General features: G+C 45.6%; 1 protein-coding gene across 6 annotated transcripts in view; it reads left to right on the top strand.

Annotated features, from left to right (window-relative positions):
- ELAVL2 (ELAV like RNA binding protein 2) overlaps nt 1-26597 on the top strand; it is a 657021-nt gene that overhangs the window by 611533 nt on the left and 18891 nt on the right. For all 6 annotated transcript variants that reach the window (XM_078676701.1, XM_078676704.1, XM_078676702.1 and 3 more), the window contains one exon: nt 10706-10744. In XM_078676701.1, coding sequence (XP_078532827.1) covers nt 10706-10744 — 39 coding nt within the window. The remainder of the gene's footprint in view (nt 1-10705; nt 10745-26597) is intronic.

Here is a 26597-nt window from a genome sequence, read left to right as displayed (position 1 = left end):
TTCTTAAGCACATTTGATTTGACAGCTGGGTATTGGCAAATCAGGTTAGCTGAGGAAGCCAAACCCAAGACAGCATTTTCTACCCCTGGAGGGCATTATCAATTTGTGGTAATGCCCTTTGGACTGAAAAATGCACCTGCCACCTTCCAAAGGTTGGTGAATCAAGTCCTCACTGGGCTGGATGACTTCTGTGCAGCTTATCTTGACGATATTGCTGTCTTTAGCTCCACCTGGGAGGATCACCTGGTCCACCTGAGGAAAGTGTTAGAGGCCCTGCAAAAGGCAGGCCTCATTATCAAGGCCACAAAGTGCCAGATAGGGCAGTCACAGGTTGTATACCTGGGCCACCTTGTAGGTGGAGGCCAGGTTCAGCCACTGGAGAGTAAGATACAGGCCATCAAGGACTGGACTCCTCCAATCACCCAGACTCAGGTTCGAGCTTTCTTGGGCCTGACTGGGTACTATAGGAAGTTTGTCAGAAATTATGGGTCCATAGTGACCCCCCCTTAATGACCTGACAAGCAAGAAGATGCCAAAGAAAGTTCAGTGGACAGCAAGCTGTCAGAAAGCATTCAATGACCTAAAGCAGGCCATGGCACAGCACCTATCCTCAAGAGTCCAGATTACTCCAAGCCATTCATTGTCCAAACAGATGCTTCTGAGTTGGGTGTGGGAGCTGTTCTGTCTCAACTGAATTTTGATGGTAATGATCAGCCTATTGCTTTCATTAGTAGAAGGTTGACACCCAGAGAGAAAAATTGGTCAGCTATTGAGAGGGAGGCCTTTGCTGTGGTCTGGGCCCTGAAGAAGCTGAGGGCCTACTTGTTTGGCACTCACTTCACCATTCAGACAGACCATAAGCCCCTCTTGTGGCTAAATCAGATGAAGGGTGAAAACCCCAAACTGCTTAGGTGGTCCATTTCCCTACAGGGGATGGATTTTACAGTGGAGCATAGACCTGGGACTGATCACAGCAATGCTGATGGGCTCTCCAGGTATTTCCACTTAGAGCAAGAAGACTCACCTGGTCAAGGTTAGTTTATTGTCCCAAAGTTTGGGGGGGGTCATGTAGGAGAGTAGGGTCTGCAATCCTATGATCACCCAGATTTTTTGCTTTTTGCTGCACTGGTTTACGACTTTCCCTGGCTGTGGGCCTGCTAATCAGACCCACAGCCTAGCTGTTCTCTCTATCCAAATTGTACTTAGGTACTGAATTGGCACTGGGCCCTCTCCAAGTCCCTGTACCCAGGGCTGAGGTGCACCCAGAAGTCTCCCAGGGGCTGAAGCATGTATTGTGCCACCCCTGGATTGACTAACTAAAACTGACACAACTGGCTGCACGACAGCTGGGGCAAGGTGGTGTACTCACCCTTTGCTTTAGATATAGTATACCTATATCTAACCCTAAAATGGACACATAGATCTCCTATCAGTCACTCCTATGGCAGGCCTTAACAATCCTGAAGGCAGAGTGCTTGGAATCGTGTGAGATGGTGCTCTGGCATGAGCTGAGCCTGTCTGCGGCTTTCGGGATCCATCCCTTAGCCGTTTCCATGATATCGCATACCATATACTCTTAAGTGCATTATAATCCTCGCGGTTATGTGCCAACTCTGGTATCGCTTTATCAAAACATGTCGAGTAAGGTGTCATACGAATTGGAATACTAACCCCTCGCCAATTCTGGCGACGGGGTTAGCATTCCACCCTTCTAGAGGGACACGACATGTATGTAACCCCTAACCCCGGTTAAAGTCAGACAGAGCCTTAGCATCCACAAAATGGATGCTGCCACCGAGACACAAGTCTGCCCTCCTGCTGCTGGGAGTCCTCCCAGAGCAGGAGATAAGGACAAAGGGTTTCCTGCCAGGGGCGGTGCCAGCACCGTCCCAGACAGGGTTTTGTGTATTGTAGGTAGGCAGGGCTTTAGAGGAAGGTGACTGCACGTGGCACCCCGGTGCTCACTGTGCATAGGCTGGCTGGAACCAGTTCCAGGGTCACTCCAGACCCTGTGCTGGGGAAAAGCCCGCCAAGGAAGTGGGTGTAACCACCCCCCTCCTAGTCCCACCCATAGGGCAGGACTTAGTCGCGTGCCAGCCCCCTTTTACAGGATAAAGGTAGGAACTGGCCCCCTTCCAAATTAGATCATCTTTGAATCCTGAAACTACTTTCTGCGAAAGGAACTCAAGACTTCTTCCTAAGATTTCTCCCTTGTGACTAAGGAGTAGTCACCCTGCACCCGCAGGCACCATCTAAGAACACTGCGGTCTGCTGCAAGTCCTTCCTCCGGAATCCGACTGCCCAGCTTGACGAGAACCGGCTTCCCTGGCACCTCTGACCTCTACCTGCATCATCAGTCACGCTGAGATTCGTGGGTGTGACGAGACCTCGAGGGACCGGCCATCTTCAAGACTGCACGACTTCTTTCCAGCAAGCCCGCCGAGTGAATTCCTGGTGAGTGCTTTGGGGTCCGAGAAGCCCCGACCCTGAGCAGCTCCAGCACCGAAGAGCAGCCCCCCAGCATCTCCACGATCTGCGTGGGGCCCTTCTGCTTTTTGCTGCTCACCGCGTTGTTTGGCTACTAGCCCGCTGGCTTGTGGCCTTCCTGACGACGCCCAACGACATTTCTGCTGCTGGTCTGGTTGCTCCAGACTGGCCCTTGCTTCCCTCCATCGGAGAAGTACCCTGGACCCTCCTGGTCCACTCAAGACGCCATTTTAGGTCCACCGCGTGGGCCTTGCATTTGCCAAGACTTGTTGCCCAATCCTGGGTCCAGCGACGTCGACAGCAAGAACCTTCGTGGGACAGCTCGCACCTCCATCCTGGTCGCCGACAACGCCTCCTGGTCCGAGAGACTGCAGAGCCCAGCAGCGCCCACTCACCTGACTGCGGTGACTTCGCCCGGTGCCATCCTGGTGCCCACTTAATCACTGGCTAGTGATTCAAGAACTTGGTCCCCTCTGCTTTCAGGTTTTCTTCTTCCTTGATCCAGGCTTGGATCCATCGAACTTTTCTTCACTGGTCGCCTGCCAGCAACTTCTTCCTTCCAGGCTCCTGGTCCGGCAACGAGATCCCCGACGTCTTTTCAGACCTATGCAGCTGCAGCCCCTGGGCTAGGTAACTTCGGCACCTCGGTGTCCCAGCATAGCCTCACTATCCTAGGGTCAGGATCCACTGTTGTTTTCTTCCTACCAGGTCGGGTTCGCCCGTGAACACTTACTTTGCCTTTACTAGCCTCCATAGACTTTGTCCCGCATCCCGCGTGAGAGTGCACACTCTGCACCCGAGTCCCCTGGGTCTCCTAGTAGTAATCTAACGATTCCCTAGTCCAGTCCTAGCGATTCCAAAGCCTATTAGAACTGTTACTTACCTGCTAGTAATTCGCATTCCACTTTTAAGTATATGGTTTTTCGTGCCCCTCGGGCATTTGTGTATAACGTGCTAACTTAAGTATTTTCGTAAGAGTTTTGTTGTGTGCCTAGCACCCTGTCCTCATAAAGAGTACAGGGTTGTTGTGATTCTAATAAATACACTGTTTATTTTCATAACACTTGTGTGGTGTCCTTTCACTGGGTGTTCAAGGGGTAATGTGATGGTAAAACAGCTGGCTTAACACGCCCTCTAGAGTCTTAGCCTTAGACTGCTCGTATCCATGCTACTAGGATAGCTGGTCTATAAGGTTGACTTACAACCAATCATCAATAAGGGTTGTTTGGACTGATATATAGTGATCACTAGAATAGTGAACACTGCACATCAGGCCAACTTCTCACAGACTTTAACCGGGGTTAGGGGTTACATACATGTCGTGTCCCTCTAGAAGGGTGGAATGCTAACCCCGTCGCCAGAATTGGCGAGGGGTTAGTATTCCAATTCGTATGACACCTTACTCGACATGTTTTGATAAAGCGATACCAGAGTTGGCATATAACCGCGAGGATTATAATGCACTTAAGAGTATATGGTATGCGATATCATGGAAACGGCTAAGGGATGGATCCCGAAAGCCGCAGACAGGCTCAGCTCATGCCAGAGCACCATCTCACACGATTCCAAGCACTCTGCCTTCAGGATTGTTAAGGCCTGCCATAGGAGTGACTGATAGGAGATCTGTGTGTCCATTTTAGGGTTAGATATAGGTATACTATATCTAAAGCAAAGGGTGAGTACACCACCTTGCCCCAGCTGTCGTGCAGCCAGTTGTGTCAGTTTAGTTAGTCAGCCCAGGGGTGGCATAATACATGCTTCAGCCCCTGGGAGACTTCTGGGTACACCTCAGCCCTGGGTACAGGGACTTGGAGAGGGCCCAGTGCCAATTCAGTACTTGGGTACAATTTGGATAGAGAGAACAGCTAGGCTGTGGGTCTGATTAGCAGGCCCACAGCCAGGGAAAGTCGTAAACCAGTGCAGCAAAAAGCAAAAATCTGGGTGATCATAGGATTGCAGACCCTACTCTCCTACACAAGTGTATCGATTTAAGTCAACAGTACTATAACATTCTGTGTACGATTGCATCGCTAGAGTATTGAACAGCCTATGAAAAAAAGCAGTGAAGTTCTTTCAATGATGAAGTCGTCACATCCCTCCTCCCCAGGCCTCTATTCACCAGACACCCTTCTCCAGAGTTTTCCATTGCAAGGTTGACACAATGTAAGGGATGACACCATCACATGACCTCAGGGAATGCTTACGCTGTAGATCCTCCGGGAACACTGATCTAGACTTATAACCTTGCTTTTATGACAAGCAGCTGCACAAAGAACACCTGTAGGAGGATTACCTTTTCAAAATACTGTAATCTACACATGGGGCACTCAATACTTGCCTATGCTAAAGGACATGTTATGCCACACACATGACTTTTTCAAAGACCCTGTTGGAGCTAGAATAATAACATCCAGGGTTGATTTAAAAAAAAAAAATCGAAACCCTCTCTATCCCATCACATTTATGAGAGGACAGGTACCACCAGGCCCGCTTGTGATCATCAGCGCTCGTGAGAGCAAATTCACAAACGAGCAGTGACGCATCACAACCTGACAAGGAGATCAAGCGCATTGATGCGTCAGGGAACAGGGTGGCAGCCCAATCTCCAAACCATTGGCGTATGGCCAACTCATTGAGTTTGCTTGCCAGATATGATTGTGCTCACTGGGACAAGATGAAATAGCTCCTCCAACATCTCCCAGATGAGTACAGAAAACGGGTACAAGAACTTGTCGCAGTAGGCAAAATTATATCAAACACCTTATATTTTACACCTTGATATGCCCTAGACACTGCCGACACAGCAGCAAGAGGGATTAACATAGGTATCTTGCTCCGCTGCCATGCATGGCTGCAGAATTCAGGCTTCAAGCTAGGGGTACACCAGAACCTCCTAAATGTACTCTTTGAATTGAGCATCTCTTTGGCCCCTAAGTTGACTAGGCCCTGGCAAAAATTAAAGACCCAAACAGCAAGACCATGGGTGCCCTTCAAACACCTGTACCTCAGGCTCCTATCGCTGCAACGGCTGTTGTGGGGGTTCCAAAACCACAACTTCAGAAGCCGCCACCACCTCCTACAGTGTAGCCAAAATCCGTAAACCTCCTCCAGTGATTACTATAGAGGCTTCTACTGGGGCAACAATGCCATGGGTAGAGGCTAAGTTGCTTCCCCATGCAGTGGAACATCCACCAGTAAACCGTGACTTCCTTCACCTTCTCCCCCCCCCCCCCCCTCCGCCCCCCAAACCATACAACACCTGTCGGTGGTCGCTTCCAGAGCTTTCTAGCCACATGGCAGTCCACATCAGGCCAGTGGGTGTTGGACATTATCCAACATGGTTATTGTCTGGAGCTTATTGCCACACCTCCCAACATCCCACTTCACAGCCGCATGTTATCACTGGGACATCAAACGCTGCCCAAACAGGAAGTTCAAGCTATTCTGAGGGATCCAAAAAGCTGAAGTACCTGTCCCTCTACACTATCATGGGTTGGGAGTATGCACCCTATAATTTCTAATCCCCAAAAAAGACAAATCTTTATGGCCCAATCTAAGGCCCCTAAACCAACACATCCTGTGAGCACCTTCATATGGTCACACTACAAAATGTGATTCCACTCCTCCAATAAGGTGACTTGTAGCCCTCGATATTTTTTTTCACATTCCAATACTCTCAGTAAATTGCAATTGTCTAAGATTTGTGATAGCATGAAAACACTACCAATTCAAAGTTTACCCATCGGGGTCACTACTGCTCCTCGGGTGTTGCACAACTGCCTAGCCATAGTAGCAGCACATCTGTGCAGGTAAAACATCCATGTGTTCCCTTATCTGGACAACTGGCTCATCAAAGCCAGTACTTATCATCTGCTAGTAACACACACACGTTACCATAGATCTTCTTCACCAATTTGGCTTAAGCATCAGTGCGACTAAATCTAACCTACTGCGTCAACAAAATCAGCCGTATCTGGGTGCAATCCTGAACACACAACTAGGATTAGCATATCCTAATACTGCTAGAAGTAAAAATTTCAAAGCAATGTCTCGTTTTTGAATCAAACTACATCCCACAGTAAGGACAGTCATGCAGCTCCTAGGCATGATGGCTTCCTGCATTGCTACAGTACCCCATGATCGCCTTCACATGCGTCCATTACAGTAATGCCTAGTGCAACAATGGTCTGTCACAGAATCAGTTAGAAGATCTAGTGGTGAAAAACAGCCGCAATCATCACACTCTGCAGTGTTGTAACACCAACAACAAAAGGACGGCCTTTTCTAGACAATGTTCTCCACATCACTCTGACAAGACTCATCCCTCACTGGCTAGGATGCACACTTACAGGACCTCACAGTTCAGGGTCTTTGGGATTCCAAGCACTAGACTCCCCATATAAACTACCTAGATCTTCAAGCTGTTCACATAGTATTGAAACGGTTCCTACCTCACCTGATCAGCAAGGTTTTCCTTGTCTGGACGGACAATACAGCAACGATGTACTATCTACAAAAACAAGGGAAGAAGCGCACTCTCCACAGCCCTCATGCCCATTTCCGACTATTTGGCGCTGGGTCCTGTATCACAGCATTAATCTGTTAGCAGAACACCTTTCGGGAAGAGACTGATTTTTCGACCTCCTCAGCAGGACGCGTCAAGTCCACAAATGGGAACTCCACCTGCAAGTCCACCTCCCTTACTTCCACAAAAAGCTCACGCTTTGCCTCCAGGTTCTCACACCCACTATCCAAGGGCAATGCTCCATGGATGAATTGGTCAGGGATATTTGCCTTCGCTTTTCCGCCGCTCCCTCGACTTACATTTCTGGTTCAGAAACTCAGGCAAACATCTCACACTTGCTAGTAGCTCCCACATGGCCCTGACAGCCCTGGTACACAACTCTACCAGATCGATCAGTAGTTCCCAACTAGAAGCTCACAATCTTGCACACACAATCTTGTCAGTTGCCAATTCTTGTTTCTTACCTGCAAAGACAGGGATAGGCAAACACCCTAAATTCATTATTCTGTTCCTACTGAGCACAAGTTTTAAACCGGCAACTGTATTTGGAGTAGAGGTGGGAGATAAATTCAGCTCCACCAGCAGAGTTTGCAGACTTTTGCCACTTTGTGTAATGCTGGTAACACGGAGTTCTGTCACGTGCGGCTCACAAATGTTACGTTGGCGAGTGAAAATTGGCATACCCCAGTGTAATTTTTGCGCACTAGGACCGCACCTGGCAAGATTTTCTCAAAGCGAGCAGTCGCAACCGTTCACGTCGAGAATGCTGCCGCTCAAGTAAAAAAAAGCTACTCTATCTGCAGTAAAGAAGCAGCGCCCTACAGCTCACAATGGGGTGCCGTTCAGACAGTTTTTTTCAACGTAGAACAAGCTCTCGTACTAAAAATCTGAGCGATGTGCCAATTCCACCCACTCGCTGAACTCTAGAATTGCAGTATTCCTCAAGTGTCGATGGCTATTTGAAACTTGTGCTCAGCATGAATCACGGAATTATTTTTGTGTGTATAGAGTATAAATGCCTTGTATCACGGTACAATAATACAATCAAGGGGATTTGGTAAAATTGTACACAACAGGGCCACAGGATGGCTATATTGGACCATAGTACATACAGTACCCACATGTATTTTTATATTGCATGTTTATTTTGGCATAGTTATCCTAAAAAGACTGCATTTCCTCAAATTGCAGCTAGCAATATGCTCTGATCAAAGTTGGCATGTTTATATATTTTCCTTTCTTGAATAAATTGTTAATAAAACAATGGATTGCGAATATAGTCTGTGCATTTGTTCTGTATTTGCAGTGTTTACCAAATAACTATAGATTTCTATATTTGCTACATCATTTCACATGTAATTTGCAACTTTAACCAGAAGTGTGGTTTCTAGCGCATAGGGATGAAAATACAGCCTGAGAATGCGCCTCATAATTTGCATTTCTTGGACACGTAATTTGCATTTTTGCACGCATTATTTCGTTAACCTGCTGCATAAATTGGTTTCTTTGTGCCACATTCTTAGTTGGCTTGACAGTGTTGAAGTTATGCACTGTGGTCTGGGGGCTGTCATGATGAAATCCATATTTCACTGGCAACAGCAAAACATTTTCCATAGTTTGCGGTTCCTTGTGACTGAAAATAATGTTTTTACCAGAAGAATTTGTGTAGTTAGCGCACCACAACTTTTATATTTCTAAATCTATAGATCTAGATTTTATAGCAGCACCAGCAAACAAATGAGATTGTGTTCTGCTTCCCATTAAATTAACCTATTCTAATAATTTTTTCTCTCAGTTTACGTTTTCCAGTTTAAAATTGACTTAATATTTTGTAACCCTGTGCCATTTGGTTTAGTCCCGAAATTCCCAGTTCTTAAACAATATGATGACATGTTTCTTGGTTCCCGTGACTCCAGAGTCGGGGCAAATAAGTGTTGAAATATTTTTTTTTGACCTTATATTCCAGTGTAAAATAATTTTGCAGCGTGTAGTGTGCGTAAAAAGTCTTTATTTGTATGCTTACTCTTCTTACTCCTTTAACCGTACTGGGCCCTTTACTATTAGACTGAAGTGTTGGCATGACCACACAGGCAATGATTCTCTGATGACTATTCCTCTGCCGATGGGAGGGGTGGAAATTAGTGTGACCAGACTCCATGTTAGCTGTACAATGAGGACCATTAATTGTCAGCCAAATGACAAATTTGAAATCTGCTTTAGATACACCACTCTCAAGACCATACTGTACAAATATAGATTAGCAACTTTAAGACCCAACCTCCTAAACAAATAGTGAGGATGATGCAAACCAAGAGCTCCACAATAGGCAAACAGAACAAAAGAAGCAAACCTGATGTTCTGATAGTGCCTGTTGGTTCTCCCTAAAACATGTTTAAAACATCAGTACAATGGTGCAGTTTCAATGGAAGGAACCAACAGGACTCAATCGATTCAAGACAAATTTTGATTAATTTGGTTATTGTATTACAGAAGCAAAATTCACCAAAATAGGCAGTTACCCAAGGACTAAAGTCAAGAATATCACAGCTTGCATTAAAGGCAAATCTTTATCAAATGATTATAAAATAAGTTACAGTCCAGCTGTCACTACGACAGAAGGATGGTTCACATTTCTAACAGCTCAGGCTCTATGGAAGCAAGGGGGAAAGTTCAGACTTAAAATCCATTAGCGGCGAGTCAATTAGCTTGAAGCTAAAGATATATTGGAAAGTTTGAAAAATCAAAATGGACTGTTTGTCCATGCCACAATCTGTAGCTGATGGACAGACCTTTTCCGAAGCAAAGTGAAAGCTCGATAAGCAAAGCATTCTCTCGGTCAGGAAAAAGGAAAGTATGGCGTTCGATGCAACTCCTTTTGAGTTTCTTCTTTTATAGACTTTACGCAATGTCCAGTGGCATGCATCATACCGATATCGAAAGACTCTCACATGTCCACATTTCACCTGAAATGGTTGAAACATTAAGCTAGTTTCCCATGCTTGTCATGAGAAATAAATGTTGAGTCCACACGAGCCTAACATTGGTGGAGAAGTAATGCAAAGTTGTGACTTACAGCCTTAGCTGAAATTCTATTCCTGCAGGAATATGCCACTTGGAACATTGAAAAAGCATTGAAAGAATGTTAAGGTATAGAAGTGTACAGGACAAATGAGTAACATTCAAATCAAATCAGGGGAAAGGTCAGCACCAGAGATACATTTCATAAGTTAGCATTGCGCTATGCCACATCACACAGCAGGACAATTTTTATCATACATTATTAACCAACATATGCACAAATGTTTCATTATCACAACTCTTTTTTATATGTATTAGTGTTACCTTATAAATGTTTTTTCTTTATCTCTCCTTTTAAAGGATGCTTTTACGATGCCTCTACTAGTCTGTTTTGTGTGTGCCTAACAGTTGCAATGTGTACTTTCAACCTTTCTTGTCTTCTGTGTATAAGCATCTTGGTCTCCAATTCAGGGTAGGAATTACTTTATGTGCCCAATTTGTTGCTTGAAGCTTACTCTGCTTTCCTTTAGGTATTGCTTACTTGACCGATAAAATTAGAATCACTGGTAATGTATTATTTTCTTTTGTTGTAAAAAGACTAAAGGTATTTTACATTGTGGTGTTAACAGAATGATGTGTTAAAGATTAGTGAACATCTTGCTTAATGTTTTGCAGGTTGGACAATTTGCTGAACATGGCTTATGGAGTAAAGAGGTAATACATTTATGTAAAATTTGGATGGAAAATGATGCAGTAGTCATTTGTCAGCATCCACAGCAGATGTCTGTACTGTATCTTTGCCTTTTGTCATTGTTTGCCTTCAGTGGAATACCTACGTCTTGTCACATGATCATTTGTTTAAAGAGACATTGGCAGCATTTGCAGATTCTCGTCACAAGTATATTCCTCAGATTGTATGATGACCACCATAAACCTGGGAATTCGTAAAATAGTACTAGTTGCAATCATAGACCTAATCAGGTGCATTTACTCAAGTTCTTAATGAAAATCTTTTGAAAATCTCCTGAAATGTTTGTCACTCTTGCATTTACTCAATTTGCAATTTGTATTGATCAGAACAGTCCCTCGCATCTGATCTTGCTTTCAAAAGGATTGTTTTAAAAAAAAAATGTTCAAAATTTGTAGTATATTATTTCTGTATAAATCAAGTGCATTTGCGTTTTTCCTTTTTGTAGTCTCTGTTGTCCAATTTTTATTTAACGCTTTCCAAATTATGGCCAGACTGTTCAAATTTTATATGAAACATACAGAATTTATAGCATAAGTACTTCAGATTACATCCTCAGGATAGTTTACGATATTTTATTGGTTGATCTGGCCACATTTTAATTTGTTCATTTATCCAGTATTAGGTTATCTTTCATAGATGCACATGCTTGAATTATTCCCCGTCGTCGAGATGGGAGTCCCCTGTACATTTGTAAAGGTAATGTCACATTAGACATAGAAGGTAACGGGCCAATGGCTTGCATTTAGTAGCATATCCAAGTCCTTATTTGAAAAGGACCAAACTTAAGAGAACAACCAATCAGCTGACACCACCCTCTAGAACCTTCCTGGAAGGAGCTCCAGTTATCCAGTATTATGGGTGTCTTTCATAGATTCACATGCCTGAATCATTCCCCGTCGTCGAGATGGGAGCCCCGGTACATAGAAAAGTAATGTCCTATAGACATACATAGAGAAAAGTAGGCCTAAGGGCCTTGCCTTAGTAGCCTATCGATGTCCTTTTGTAAAAAGGACCAAAATCCTGAAGGTAGCCAATCAGCTACCACCTCCCTTTAGAACCTTCCTGCCAGGAGCCTCAGTCTCTCAGATTTTCTACTGCATGTTGTGCTAGGGAGTCCCCACCTGAGCTCTCCTCAGGTTTCCTGGATTTATCTCTTTTCTACAAAAAACTTGGATTATTTGCATCAAGAATGGCTGAACAACAGAAGAAAGGACTGTTTAGAGCCTGTTCATCTTGTGGTAAGAAGAGACTGCACGTCGATGACAAGCATGAAACTTGCCTCTACTGTCTTTACCCTGATCATTCTCCTAAAGAATGTAGGATTTGTAGAACATTCTCTACTAAGACTCTTAAAGACAGAGAAGGAAGACTGCTCCTCTGGTTGAACAGACTCAAAACCAGAGAAGATGGTGTACTGTCCTCGGAGGGCAGTGAAATGGCTTCAGTTTCTTCGAAACTGTCCTTGAAGAGGCCAAGGGATGCTTCCCCTAGCCATTCAGACGTCCCTCATAAAAAGACTACCACAAAGTCTTCTGAGGTAAGATCTGACACGTCTGTGAAGGATGCCGCCACCTTCAGAAAGCCAACGCAGTCATCGTCGACATGTTCGTCGACGTTTTCTTCAAAGAAAACCACCTATGTCACCACGTCGACGACGACAGTATCGACGACGATGGCGTCGTCTGCCTCTTCATCGACGACGACGACCACCCAATCGTCGACGATGGGTAAGCCACTGTCATCGATTGTACTGATTAAAAAGCAGTCGACGTTCATCAAGGCTCCGTCGACGACAACGAAACAAAAAACGGCGATGCCTACACCGTCGACGAAGATACCATCGACGTCTGGCACACCGACGACGAAAGCACCGTCGACGACGAAAGCACCGTCGACGACCACATCGTCGATGATGAGGACACCGTCGACGACCGCACCGCCGAGGACATCGCCGACGACCGCATAGTCGACGAAGGAACCGTCGACGACCGCATCGTCGACGCTTGAGAAATGATCGACGTCAACGCCGTCGCCGACAACATCGTCGACGCCATGGAAAAAAGCGGAGTTAATTCCATCAAAAAAGGTTACCAAACTCCCTATTACGCCAGATTTGACATCGCCCAGTAGGGTGATTACTTGTCTGTTACAAGATGATGAATCGGAGGACGACCAATTCGATCAGGCAACTAGTCTGTCGGATCTCGTGTGAAATGCCAGAGTACAGACGATGATGGCGATGAGGTCATTTTTACAGAAGAAACTGTTCAGGCTCAAGTTCATACTCAAGTTACTCCAATGATCTGCCTTCCGGCTGCGATAGTCACTGATCTACAATTCTTGATCGACGACTACAAAAAACGTTTCCCAGAACCGTCAGCGGCCCCTTGCACGGAGAAATCTCAAGCGTCATCCAGACCGCAACCATCTCCAAAGTCAAGACCACCACCTTTGGACATTCCTCAAGAAAGGGAAACCGTTCATAACATCCAATCTTCTGATGAGGAAGACGATGTCCCTGAGGAAGGAGAGGTTCGAGACGACCTGTCCCATAATAGAGATGATGAGGATTATGTCGCTCATTCTCCAGCCACTCCGGAACCCAACACTTCAGACTCTCCACCAGTGGATATCGACGGATTCCACAATTTAATAGAGAGCTGCCACTAGATTCCACATGACCATGGAATCAAAGGAAACAGATTGTTTCTTATATGACTTTAAAGATCCTATAAGAAAGACGGCTAGATCAATTCCCATAATAGATCACATCTGGGAACAAGGTCAGCAACTCATGCAAACACCTGCATCAGTTTCAATAGTGGTGCCTAGACTGGATAAAAAGTATAAGGCACCATCAACTGCACCTACATGCCTTAATGCACATCCCAAGCCGGATTCGGTAGTCACCCAAACCGCTCAAAAGAAATCCAGAAATCCATCCTCGCCACTGTCAGCACCACCAGACAAGGAGGGCAGGAAATTGGATGGCATCGGCAAACGTTTCTCCACAACGTCAGCTATGACGGTAAAAGTGGCCAACGCCATTGCTCTGCTAGGCAGATACAATAGACAATTATGGGAAGATATTGTTCCATATCTAGCGGATGTACCCGAAGAATTGAAGGATGAGGTTCAGTCACTCCTTAAAGAAGGACAAATGTCAGCATCGGAGATCATTGATTCCGCTGTAGATGTCGCCATGACGGGCTTCAGACAGCTGGCAGGCGCAGCAGTTTTGCGCAGACAAGGATGGCTCAAAGCGACATCCTTCCGACAAGAGGTACAAACCAAAGTTTTGGACATGCCCTATGACGGACAACACCTATTTGGGGAAAAAATAGATGAGGCCTTGCAGACGATCAAGAAAGACACTGACACTGCAAGAGCTCTCGGGACTTTACAATTTAAGAACCAGTTCTTTCGAGGGCACAGAGGAAGGGGTCAACCCTCATACAGAGGATCATATCAAGGAAAATCCTCGTATTCCTACACTCAAAATCGCTCACAATATCAGCAGCGACAGCAGCAACAAGGTCGTCAGACCTCCTACGGGAGATCGAACTTCAGGGGTAGGTCCCAAAAGAAAACGGCCGGCGGAAGACAATGACCATTTCCCGCAGCCAGTCCCCCCACCATCTTGTCCACTCAAAATTGGAGGAAAATTGACACACTTCCTCCACAATTGGAGATCGATAACGACAGATCGGTGGGTACTCCAATTAATCCAGCACGGTCACACATTGGAATTCAACTCAATCCCACCGTTAACTCCTCCTCGCAAACTTCCACACAGGCACCTTCGTTTACTCCTGCAAGAAATCTCTTCAATGTTGAAGAAAGGAACAATAGAGCGAGTCCCATCAGCTCAAAAAGGGAAGGGATTTTATTCCCGCTTCTTTTTAATTCAACAGAAAAAGAAGAAATGGAGGCCCATTCTGGATCTCAGGGCACTCAATACCTTCCTGAAGAGCCAATCGTTTCGAATGGTGACTATCCAGGAAATACTAGGATCCCTAGAGGAAGGAGACTTTATGACGTCTTTGGACCTGCAAGACGCATATTACCATACCCCGATACACAAACGCCACAAAAAATTCCTACGATTCAAAGTACCAGGTCAACACTACCAATTCTGTGTCCTCCTATTCGGCCTCAAATCAGCGCCACGCATTTTCACAAAGTGCCTGGCTCCTGTGGCAGCTTTCCTGAGACAGCAGAATCACCAGGTCTTCCCCTACCTGGACGACTGGCTGGTGAAGGCACCATCTCTCCCAGACGCGCAAATGTCTTCCAACGCCTGTCTCGCTATTTTCCGGCACCTAGGTCTGACTCTCAACTACGAGAAATCGACCTTACAACCCACCAAAATTATAACATTCCTGGGGGCAACTCTAAATACGATTTCTTCCAAAGCCTTCCCATCTCAAGAAAGAAAACGCAAACTGATGGCTCTGGCTACCGCAGTATCTTCAAAACACACCATCAAAGTCCGAACTTTCAAGTCCCTTCTAGGGATGATGTCTTCTTGCATACTACTCATCCCTCACTGTCGGCTCAGAATGCGCCCCCTTCAGGAGGCCTTTACCAAACAGTGGACCCAATGTACAGGTTCTTTCGAGGATCACATCGTCATCACTCGACAAATAACCAAGGCTTTAATTTGGTGGACAACGAACAAGAACTTATCGGAAGGTCTAACGTTCTTGATACCAGCAACTCCACACGTCATAACGACGGCGCTTCTCTAGAAGGATGGGGTGCAGTCCTTCAGGAATTGCAAATCAGTGGCAAGTGGACGGAACAAGAGAGGACTCTACATATCAACCTCCTAGAACTAAGAGCAGTTCTAGACTCTCTACAAGCATTCCTCCCTCGCATCAAAAACTCAGCAGTGCTTGTGAGGACGGACAAAACAACCACAATGCACTACTTGGACAAGCAGGGAGGGACACGTTCACTGACACTGTCTCGCGAATCGCAAAAAAATTGGAACTGGCTACTACACAACAACATCAAATTAACAGCAGAGTATGTCCCAGGAAAAGACAACGTCATAGCGGACGCTCTCAGCAGGCAGAGGTCACTGTCCCACGAATGGGAACTGGACCAACAAGTTCTAAACGACATCTTCTCGAAATGGGGGAGACCGCAAATAGACCTCTTTGCCACCAGGGGGAACGCCAAATGCCACAGCTTCGCAAGCTGGCATCCCCAACCGAAGTCACTAGGAAATGCATTTTCCATCGCATGGCGCAACGTGTTTGCGTACGCATTTCCGCCATTTCCCCTGATAACCAGAGTCATTCCGAAAATGAAAATGGAACACTGCACCTTGATTCTCATTGCCCCATACTGGCCGAGACAGCATTGGTTCACGGACCTCCGTCGCCTCTCAGTCCAACCATCAATCCACCTGCATCAACATCCCTCTCTACTCTCAATGTCCAAAGGCCAAGTACTCCACCCGAATCTGAAATCTCTCAGATTATCGGCATGGCTCCTGAGTACCGAGAGTTCTGTCACCTAAACATCCCGCAGGAGTGCAGGGAAGTCCTAGCTAAGGCAAGAGCAGTTAGCACAAACAAAACGTATTCCTTGAAATGGAAACGCTTTTGTGTTTGGTGTAAAGACAACAATATCCATCCTTTCAAGATCACTCCAGAGCAATTACTACCATATTTACTACATCTGGCACAATCGGGACTTGCACATGCCTCTATTAGAGTACATCTGGCAGCAATCGCCCGCTTTACGAGAACTTCAAAAGGACCTTCCCTATGGTCCAACAGATTAGTAAAGCAATTCCTTAAAGGGCTCTATAGATCATGTCCAAGGCCAAGACGAGTTCCACCAACGTGGCACCTTAATGTGGTACTCAACCAATTGATGAAGCACCCATTTGAGCCCATCCATAGGGCTGATATCAAATACATCTCATGGAAAACTGCACTTCTTTTGGCTTTAACCTCAGCAAGAAGGGTCAGTGAGTTACAAGCTCTCAATACAAGATCCTTTCATGCAGTTCAGAGAGGACAGAGTGATTTTAAGAACCAATCCTCGCTTCATTCCTAAAGTCCCCTCGGACTTCCATCTAAATGAACCACTTGTACTTCGCTCATTCTTCCCGAACCCCAGTACTGTGGCTGAAAGATCTCTTCACTCTTTGGACCTAAAGAGATGTCTAAAATGTTACCTAGACAAAACGAAACATCTCAGGAAAACAAATCAGCTTTTCATCGCCTTCAGCAGACCTAGAAAAGGCATGCCACTCTCAAAACAAAGCATTTCCCGATGGATATCCGCGGCAATTGCTTTTTGCCATGACAAAGCCGGACGTCCATTACATTCCAAAGTCCGAGCGCATTCCACAAGGGCTGTGTCCACATCGGCGGCACTATTCTGGACATCTGCAGGGCAGCGACCTGGAAATTGCCGCATACATTTACCAGGCACTACTGCCTGGATACGGAACTGATGCAGGATGCAGCTGTGGGCCAAGCTGTACTTCGCCATCTATTCCAGTAAGATGAGCCTTCCTACTTCCCACCGTCCTGCAATGGTATGCACATTTATTTATTTTCTTATTTGTATTGCTGATGGTTACTAGTCATATGATATGTATTATCTCAGACTATTTGTTATGTTCCATCGCAAATATGCATAATGTATTGCTTGCTATTCTGATTCAGGCATGTGAATCTATGAAAGACACCCATAATACTGGATAAGAAATGCGTTACTTACCTGTAACAGCAGTTATCCAGTATTGGTGTCTTTCATAGATTCACATGCAACCCTCCCTCCTCCCCAGGAAGGACTCATCTCTCACTCCATAACATATGTTACGTCTACCTAGCTTGGTGCGTACGAAAATCTGAGAGACTGAGGCTCCTGGCAGGAAGGTTCTAGAGGGAGGTGGTAGCTGATTGGCTACCTTCAGGATTGTGGTCCTTTTTACAAAAGGACATAGATAGGCTACTAAGGCAAGGCCCTTAGGCCTACTTTTCTCTATGTATGTCTATAGGACATTACTTTTCTATGTACCGGGGCTCCCATCTCGACGACGGCGAATGATTCAGGCATGTGAATCTATGAAAGACACCAATACTGGATAACTGCTGTTACAGGTAAGTAACGCATTTCTTCCTCAGATTTTCTACCGCATGTCTTGCTAAGGGAGTCTCCACGGAGCTCTGCTCAGTTTTCCTCATTTTTCCTTGTTTACAAATATTTTCTCAGATTAAAGATATTTTCTTCTCTATTTCCATTGTCCGAGTGAATTTCTCCAATTTTTTCATGTCAGACACACTTAAAGGCCTTTTTAGGCCCTGTAGTACCTGTAGAAAGAAAAGGCTACACATCAATGACCCTCATAAGGACTGCCTCTATTGCCTTTGTCCGGATCACAATGTTATGTTATGTTAATTGTTCTTTATATAGCGCATGATCACCAGCAGGTCTCTTAGCGCTTTAGAGAGGGTGGTCACTAGCGGTTACATAACAGCACAAGGAAGGTGATTAGACAGTGTCCAGAGCCTCCCTAAACAGGAACGTTTGAGCAGTTTCCTGAAGGACAGGACTGCGGATTCCTTGCAGAGGTGATCAGGCAGTAGGTTCCATAGTTGTGGGAGAAGGACAGAGAATGTTCTGCCCCCTTTGGATGCTGTATTGCACGGTGGAAAGGCAAGCAGCAGGCCTTGGATGACCGAAGTGTAAGACCCGGAATGTCGTTACCAAGGTGTTCTTTAATATAGACTGGGGCTTGGCCATAAATTGCTTTGTGGGCAATGCAGAGACGCTTAAACTGTCTTTGCTTGATGGGGAGCCAGTGCAGTTTGCACAACAAAGGGGTAGCGGGAGTCCTTTTAGAAAGCCTAAGGATCAGCCTGACTGCATCGTTCATAGCCACCTGTAATGTATTGATAAGTTTCTGGGAGAGGCCGATGTATAAGACATTACCATAGTCTAGTCTAGAGACAATTGTGGCTGACACAATCCTCTTTAGTGAGGCGGTTGAAAGGAGGGGGACAAGTTTCCGCAACGGTCTCATTAGACCTGTACAAGTGCCGAACACTGTGGTGACTTGGTTGGCCTTAGAGAGATCGGAGTCGATCTTTATGCCCAGGCTTTTCACGACCGGTACTGGTGTGGGCGTAGTACCAAGCTCTTGAGGCCAGAAGAGGTCACTCCAGGAATTCCTTTTCACGGGGATGACAAGGACCTCTGTTTTGTCGGGGTTTATTTTCAGGGAATTAACTGTCATCCAATTCACTGTGAATCTGAGGATGCTTTGCGCCAGAGCATAGGCGGGGTTGTCAATCCGGAGGATGAGTTGAGTATCGTACACTTTGTTGAAAACTCGGCAGTCCATGAAAGCTAGAGCCGCCACCAGGGGCTGCAGATACGTGTTGAAGAGGAGTGGGGACAGTGCGGAGCCCTGGGGGACGCCGCAGGTAAGGATGCCCATGTCCGATACCTGCTCACCCAACTGAATCCTCTGGGACCGCCCTGACAGGAAGGATTCCAACCACCGCAGATGTCAAAGTCAGTGATTCATGTCAGAAGTTGTGCATGGCTGAACGTATCGAACGCCGATGATAGATCTAATAAAATCAGGGCTTTCAGTTTTTTATTGTCAGCCATGATTCTGAGCTCGTCGAGTACAGCACTAGCTCAGTACTGTGATGGCCTCTAAAACCCGCTCGGAGTAGCTGATGTTCCTCCAAGAAGAACGAGAGTGTCTTAAGGACATGTTGCTCCACCACTTTTGCCAGGAAGGGGAGCTGGGCCTATAGTTCTTGAGATTAGCAGCGTCTGCCCCTGGTTTCTCTAATGGGGGGGTGTCTCTAGCCTCCTTCAAATTGGAGGGTATACAGCCAGTCTCCAGGGAGGAGTTCAATAAAGCGAGGATCTGCCTTTGTAGCCCGGGGAGGGCCATTCGGAAGGTCCTCGGGGGGACAGGGGTCAGCTGGAGAGCACGATTTGATATCATAATAATAATAATCCACATTTGTAAAGCGCGAACAATCACCCGTAAGGGTCTCTAGGCGCTGGGGCCAGTCGAGAAGATTAAGCAAGCTATTGCCCAGAGTCACATGGTGCTGAGCTATTCTGCCGCCGGGGATCGAACCGTGATCCCCAGATTCCGGCATCAGTCGCCCTGGCCACGGCGCCACACCTCTCCCTATGATTAATCAGTAGTGTCAGGGAAGCCAAATCTAAATTAGGGAAAGTGGTGAGTTGCTTGCCGGGGAGGGGCCTGGTACTGGACCAGGGAGCCCTGATTGATAGGGGTGTTATCAATCTCAGTCAGATGTCCCTGACCTTATGAAGAAAGAAGGTCTGAAATACTTTGCAGTCTACAGTCGCGGCTGCAGATTTCAGCTCAGACTTGTGGCTGAGTTCTTTCAATATTCTAAAAGTCTCCTTCTGTTTGCTGGCAGCGTTTATAATTCTTGCCTCGTAGTATTCAGCTTTCCTGGTTGTGATGTAGATAAGCAAGGTTTTGTAAGTTGAAGCTCGACTGGGTCATAGGCTTTACGCCACCGCCTCTCGGCTTGGCTGATACTTTGCTTCCTTTCCCTCAAAGTCTCAGTAAACCAGAGGGCCCCCTTGCCCTTATCTGTAACTCTGTCCCTCTGCTCTGGTGCCACCTGTTCTATGGCTTCACGCAGATTGCCTATGAGGGCTTCCCTCTCCTGGTAAGATTACCTTTCGTATATTTTGGGGGAGAGGCCTTAGGGTACCCACTATGTTGTCTGCCTCAATTTTGTTCCAGCTTAGCACCTTTCTCCACTCTGGGGGCGGTTGCAACAGTTGCTGTCCATCGGGACCCAGCAGCTAATAAGCGAGTGGTCAGACCAGGCACAGGGGCTAATATCTGTTAGATTGGCCCATGGTTGCAAGGTCCAGGATGTGATTCTTGGTGTGGGTGGGGCCGTCAACCAATTGATGGAGCCCCATCGAGCTCATCGCGGTCTCAAATTGGTTGACAAGCGGCTCTCTCTGTACTTCAACCCGGTGATAGTTGAAGTCACCAACCACTAGGAGTCGTTGGTACCGTGAGCAGAGATCAGTAATAATATCTGTGAAAAGATCTTTGAAACTAGTGGTTGACCGCGGGGGACAATATGCTACCGAGAGTAAGAGGCAGGAGGATTTAAATGAGATTTGAACCCCCTAGTATGTCTGCATTTTCAATGTCCTCTGCTACTATCTTAGCTACCATTAGCCGAATATTTAAAAAAATTGCCACACCCCCTCCTCTCGTCTTTTCTTGTTTGTTATGCCAAAGGGTGTCAAAGTCCCCTGGGAGGGCTGCAATGAGATCTGGGACTGAGGTGTCGCCTAGCCAGGTTACTGTAAGCGCCAAGATGTCTGCCTCCATCTTGGGGGAGTGAAAAGACTTCAAGGCGATGCTTCTGTCAAGAGCGCATGTGGAGAGCTGCCACCTTCAGTCCTGGTGGATTGCCGGGTCCAGAGTGTTTATGGAGTGCTGGACGTGGGGTCATGAGTCCGCCCACTCAATTGTTTCTAAGGATTTTTACAGCTCTCAGCGTATCTACTCATTCCCGCCTAGAGTACAGCTCCCGGCGGCTAAGGTCTGTAATTCTGGTGCTGAGTAAATCTGCGCTTGCACTTTATTGCGTATTTTATAAAAGTACCCTGGTACTAGGGGTGGTTGGGAAATACTTTCCCAAAAAATTGCACAGAGCACTTGCACTGTTTTTTCGACGCGTTAGTCGTCTTGCTCAAGTTCTTACGTGCACTTTATAAGATATTTTTTGCTGCTAGTTAATTGTTGGTATAGAGTGTTCCATAGAGGATGCTTAGAGCATTAGCACTTTATTGCGCACCTTATAAAAACTTTTTTGCTGCTAGTATTAATTGGGATAGCTTTTCCAAAAGAAGATGCACAGCGCACTTGCACTTTTTAGGTCTCGCGTCAGCGAAAGACCTTATGTCGCCCGTTTTCGGGAATGTGGACAGGAAAGGGTGCACGAGCGCAGAGTAGCTCAGTTTTCACCTCGTGAACGCGCACGGCGCCGTGCCCCTCTCCTGTCCACATTCCCTTGCGCAAACACTCACTCACGCATGCGCACATACACACACTGCATACACGCGCACACGCACTTACACTTACACAGACACGCAGGCACCCAGACAGGCAACCCCCTCCTCCTCCCCCACAGTCACACACGCATACACACAGACTCCAAGACACACGCACGCTCACACACATACACAGCCCGCCGCCACGCGCGCGCCCACACATGCCCCCCCCTCCCTCCCCCCCGCCCTCGCAGGCCAGCCACAAAGCGAAGCCCCACTCACCGGCAGCAGGACTCTTCCTCCATTCTTCGGCACCGGGGCGCAGGGTAGGCTCCTGCCTGCTCCGCTGCTGCAACCAATCGCGGCTCTTCCTTGGGAGGCGGGGTAGGCTCCCGCCCTCCTACTGCCTGTTTCCGGTTGTCGCGCCGGCCTGCCTGACTTCCTGGTCGCAGGCCGGCAGAGTGACGGCGGTGATTTGCGGTATTTATTTATTTAGTTATTTATGCATTTTTTATCAAGTTTGTAATGTAATGATGCTCGGCTCTCGTTGTTGGCAAAATGATAAATTGGTAAATACAGTGAAAGCAAATATGTGGCATGCTGTTCGACAATATAATAATTCTTCTTGGGGAAATCTTAACATTCATTCACCCCATGGTCAGGTATCAAAAATTGCGCAGATACTGGGGAACTGCTGCACTGCTGCTCTTCGGTTGCACATAGAGACACTGTTTTTTTACACCAAGCATTGCAGCAACCTAGCGAGAAAACACAGCACAGAGACATATCTTCTAAAATTGGCCTGTTGCTGCTGTTTTCCCTTGTGCTTTTGCACTTAAAGGCTGCCTTGTACAATGCACAGCCACGAAGTGGTGTTTAGCACGGGATTGCTATTGAAAGAATACCCTACTTGTACAAATTCCTGTGTCAAGACAGACATACACTGGATGTGTTCCAAGAGAGTAGCCGATAAATTAAAATACCCCCCACTTGGAATCAAAGCTAAAATGGCACCAAATAGGTGAAGCAAGTTCTTGCGACCCTCCCCAGAAGAGCTTGCTTGTTTCTACCAGCCACACATCTATCAATTCATCCTTTCATTTTTCCATCCACCTGCTATCTTCCATTTCACATTTTCATTTTGTCTTCTATTCAATCTTCCTTACATCATTTAGTCTGTCACCATTCCGTCCATTAGTATGCCTATCCATAGCCTAACCTATCCATCCACCTACAATCCAATCCATCCATCTATCCATCCTCCCTTTCACTCAGTCATCCATTCTTTCACTTATCCATCCATCCAACCCTTTACTCCGTCCAACCATACTTTCACTTGATCCATCCATCTGCCTATCCATCCACTAATTCATCCATTCACCCTTTCACTCCTCCATCCATCCTCCTTCCCTTTCACTCATCCGCCCATCCATCCATCATCCTTTCAATCCATTAAATCACTCCATTCATCCATCCATCCACCATTCATTCCATCCACCATTCACTCCATCCATCCATCCACCATTCCACCCATACACTCACCCTTTTACTCATTTATCCATTCACCCTTTCACTCATCCATCTATCCACCCATTCACCCTTTCACTCCTCCATCCATCTTCCTTCCCTCCCTTCCACTCATTCATCCGAATATCAACCCTTTCACTTATACATTCACCATCCAATCTATCCATCCACCATACATTCCACCCATCCACTATTACATCCATCCATCCATCCATCATTCCATCCATACATCCATCCATCCATCCATACATCCTTTTACTCATCCATTCATTCATCCATTCACCCTTACACTCATCCATCCACCCTTTCACTCCTCCATCCATCCTGCCTCCCTTTAATTCAACCATCCTTATATCCATCTTTTCACTCATCCATGCATTCATCCACCATCCAATCCATTCACCATTCATTCCATGCCCCACCCACCACTTATTCCATCCATCCATCGACCCTCGCCCCTCCCACCCTTTCACATTAAATGTGAGCCGTTGTCTGCCGAGCAGCAGACAGAAGAGGCCCATCACTAACCCCCCCTCTGCTGTAGCTGTGAAAGCAGTGGGTTGACGATTCCCATGATATGTTCTGTCTCTTTTAGGATACAGGCAATGCATTGTTTTGCTTGAGGAATGAAAACATTCATGCTTGCTAGCGCCTGCTTCAAGGAGGCCTTAGGATTTGAGATATTCTGGCTATATCGGTAGATGAGGCTTTGTATTAAAACCTACGGGCGTTTGTGGTGATCTTGCCAAGTAAAGCTAACAGCCAGGAAACAGTCCCTTGACGCAAAGTGTAGCATGCACTTTAATGAAGTGTTTGTGCTGGAAGATGGACAACTTCCAAGTGCAAAATGCTTTTTGAACTGGAAATTAAAGACCAGTGTGTTACTTTGCATCAGTCTGTGTCAGCGCACATATTTAGTATATCTGGGCCATATTGTGATGGCGTTGGAGCAGATTTGCACTTACATAAGAGGAGGAGAAAAGTGTTGAGGGTATGATGAAGTGGAGGGGTGAGGGGAGGCAGAAGGAAGGCCAGGAGGAGAGACCAGACTGGGAGATATATTTACATTGAGGATAGCAAGAAATTTTATTCGGAGAGTGGAGTGTTTAAGGCAGAGGAGGGGAGACAGGACATCCTCTCTCGTCCCTCCGCCATTAAATAAGGTGAAATGTTCGTGAACGGAACACCACTCACCTGCTCTCAATGTTTAAGACTGATACACAGCCAGTCATGTCTCAGCCACTGACAGAAAGAGGTGTCCAACACAGACAAAAGTTGCCCTGTGGGAAAGATGTCACTCTGGCGTTTTCTGCATTGTACGTTCGAATGCATGTTCAAAGAGCCAACAACAGAGGTCAAAATAAGATACAGAATTTCACTCAGAAAATTGTGCATTTTGACCAGCCAGAAAGTTTACAGAGGAATATTTCCTTTATTTTTGTTGTTGTATATTTTTCTTGAGGGCATACCCTTTGCTCCCCTGTGTTCTCCCCTATCATACACACCAAGTAATCCATGTCTACCTACACTCCTCCCCTCTCTGTCTAACTCGTTCTACCCATTTTCCTCAGTCTTCCATGTGCTCGACCTCAATCTACACAAATTGCCCTTTAATTCGGAGACTAGCACTTTCACATTCCAGTTGCTTTAAACAAGGCTTATTTTACAGCCACATAACCTTGAATGAAACATGAATGTCTCCTGCCTATCAACTACTGACACCGAATAAAAAGTAACATTGCACTTGTACTGAAGAGCAGCCTGCCAGACTTCTTAGTTTCTTTTTTTGTTATAAACGCCTTTATTGAACACATTTTCCACCATTTACAACAGGGAATAAACCTTCCCCGTAAAAATATAACAGCAGAGTTTTAATAAAACATGTCAAGTAACAAACAAAACAAGCATTGGCATAGTCAATAGATTTCGTCTTTGGGACCTTAGACGTTTTAAGCCATGCAACAGTTGATGTTATTGCACCAAGGATATTGTGCTGCATAGCTAAATACTTATAAGGTCCCAAAAGCGAGACCTATTGGCTATGCCAATGCTTTTTTTTAAATGTGAGTGATGTGTGCGTCTATAGCAGACATTTTGCAGAGAAATGTTATGTTTGTGATTCGTACAACATCCGTAAAAAGGTTTATGAGATCAAAACAGGACCTCACATGTGAGAAGTGGGAGGCATCAGGGAGACCACCCTCCCTCACACACCTTCACCCACACACACCCACACCCTCACACCCCCTCACCCTCACCCCCTCACTCTCACACCCCCACACCCTCACCCTCACACCCCTTCACCCACCCTCACACCCCCTCACTCACACACCCTCACCAGCATAGCATAACAAAACATAGCATAGCATAACAAAACACAGCATAGCATAGCATAACAAAAAAAGCATAGGATAGGAAAACAAATCATAGCATAACAAAACAAAGCATAGGATAGCAAAACATAGCATAGCAAAACACAACAAAGCATAGCATAACAAAACACAACACAACAAAACATAGCATAGCATAACAAAACATAACTAAACAAACCATACCATAGCATAACATAAAGCATGGCAAAACACAGCATAGTGTAACAAAACATAGCATAACAAAACACAACAAAACATAGCATAACAAAACAACATAACAAAACAACATAACAAAACAACATAACAAAACATAGCATAACAAAACATAGCATAACAAAACATAGCATAACAAAACATAGCATAACAAAACATAGCAAAACACAACAAAAAATAGCTTAGCATAACAAAACACAACAAAACATAGCATACATAACAAAACATAACATCGCAAAGCATAGCATACCAAAACACAACAAAACATAGAATAGATTAACAAAATATAGCATAACATAACAAAACATAGCATAACATAGCATAGCATAACAAAACATAGCATAAAAAGCATAGCATAGCAAAACACAGCATAGCATAACAAAACACAACATAGCATAGCATAACTAAACAAAGCATAGGATAGCAAATCTAAAAATAGCATAGCAAAACAAAGCATAGCATAGGATAGCATAACAAAACACAACATAGCATAACAAAACACAACACATAGCATAACAAAACATAGCAATACACAACAAAACATAGCATAGCTTAACAAAACACAACAAAACATATAAAAGCATAGCAAAACAAAACATATAAAAGCATAGCAAAACAAAACATATAAAAGCATAGCAAAACATAGCAT

Source organism: Lissotriton helveticus, chromosome 2_1 (genome assembly GCF_964261635.1).
Source record: "Lissotriton helveticus chromosome 2_1, aLisHel1.1, whole genome shotgun sequence".
Classification (NCBI taxonomy): Eukaryota; Metazoa; Chordata; class Amphibia; order Caudata; family Salamandridae; genus Lissotriton; species Lissotriton helveticus.
This window is presented reverse-complemented; position numbering and strand designations above follow the sequence as displayed.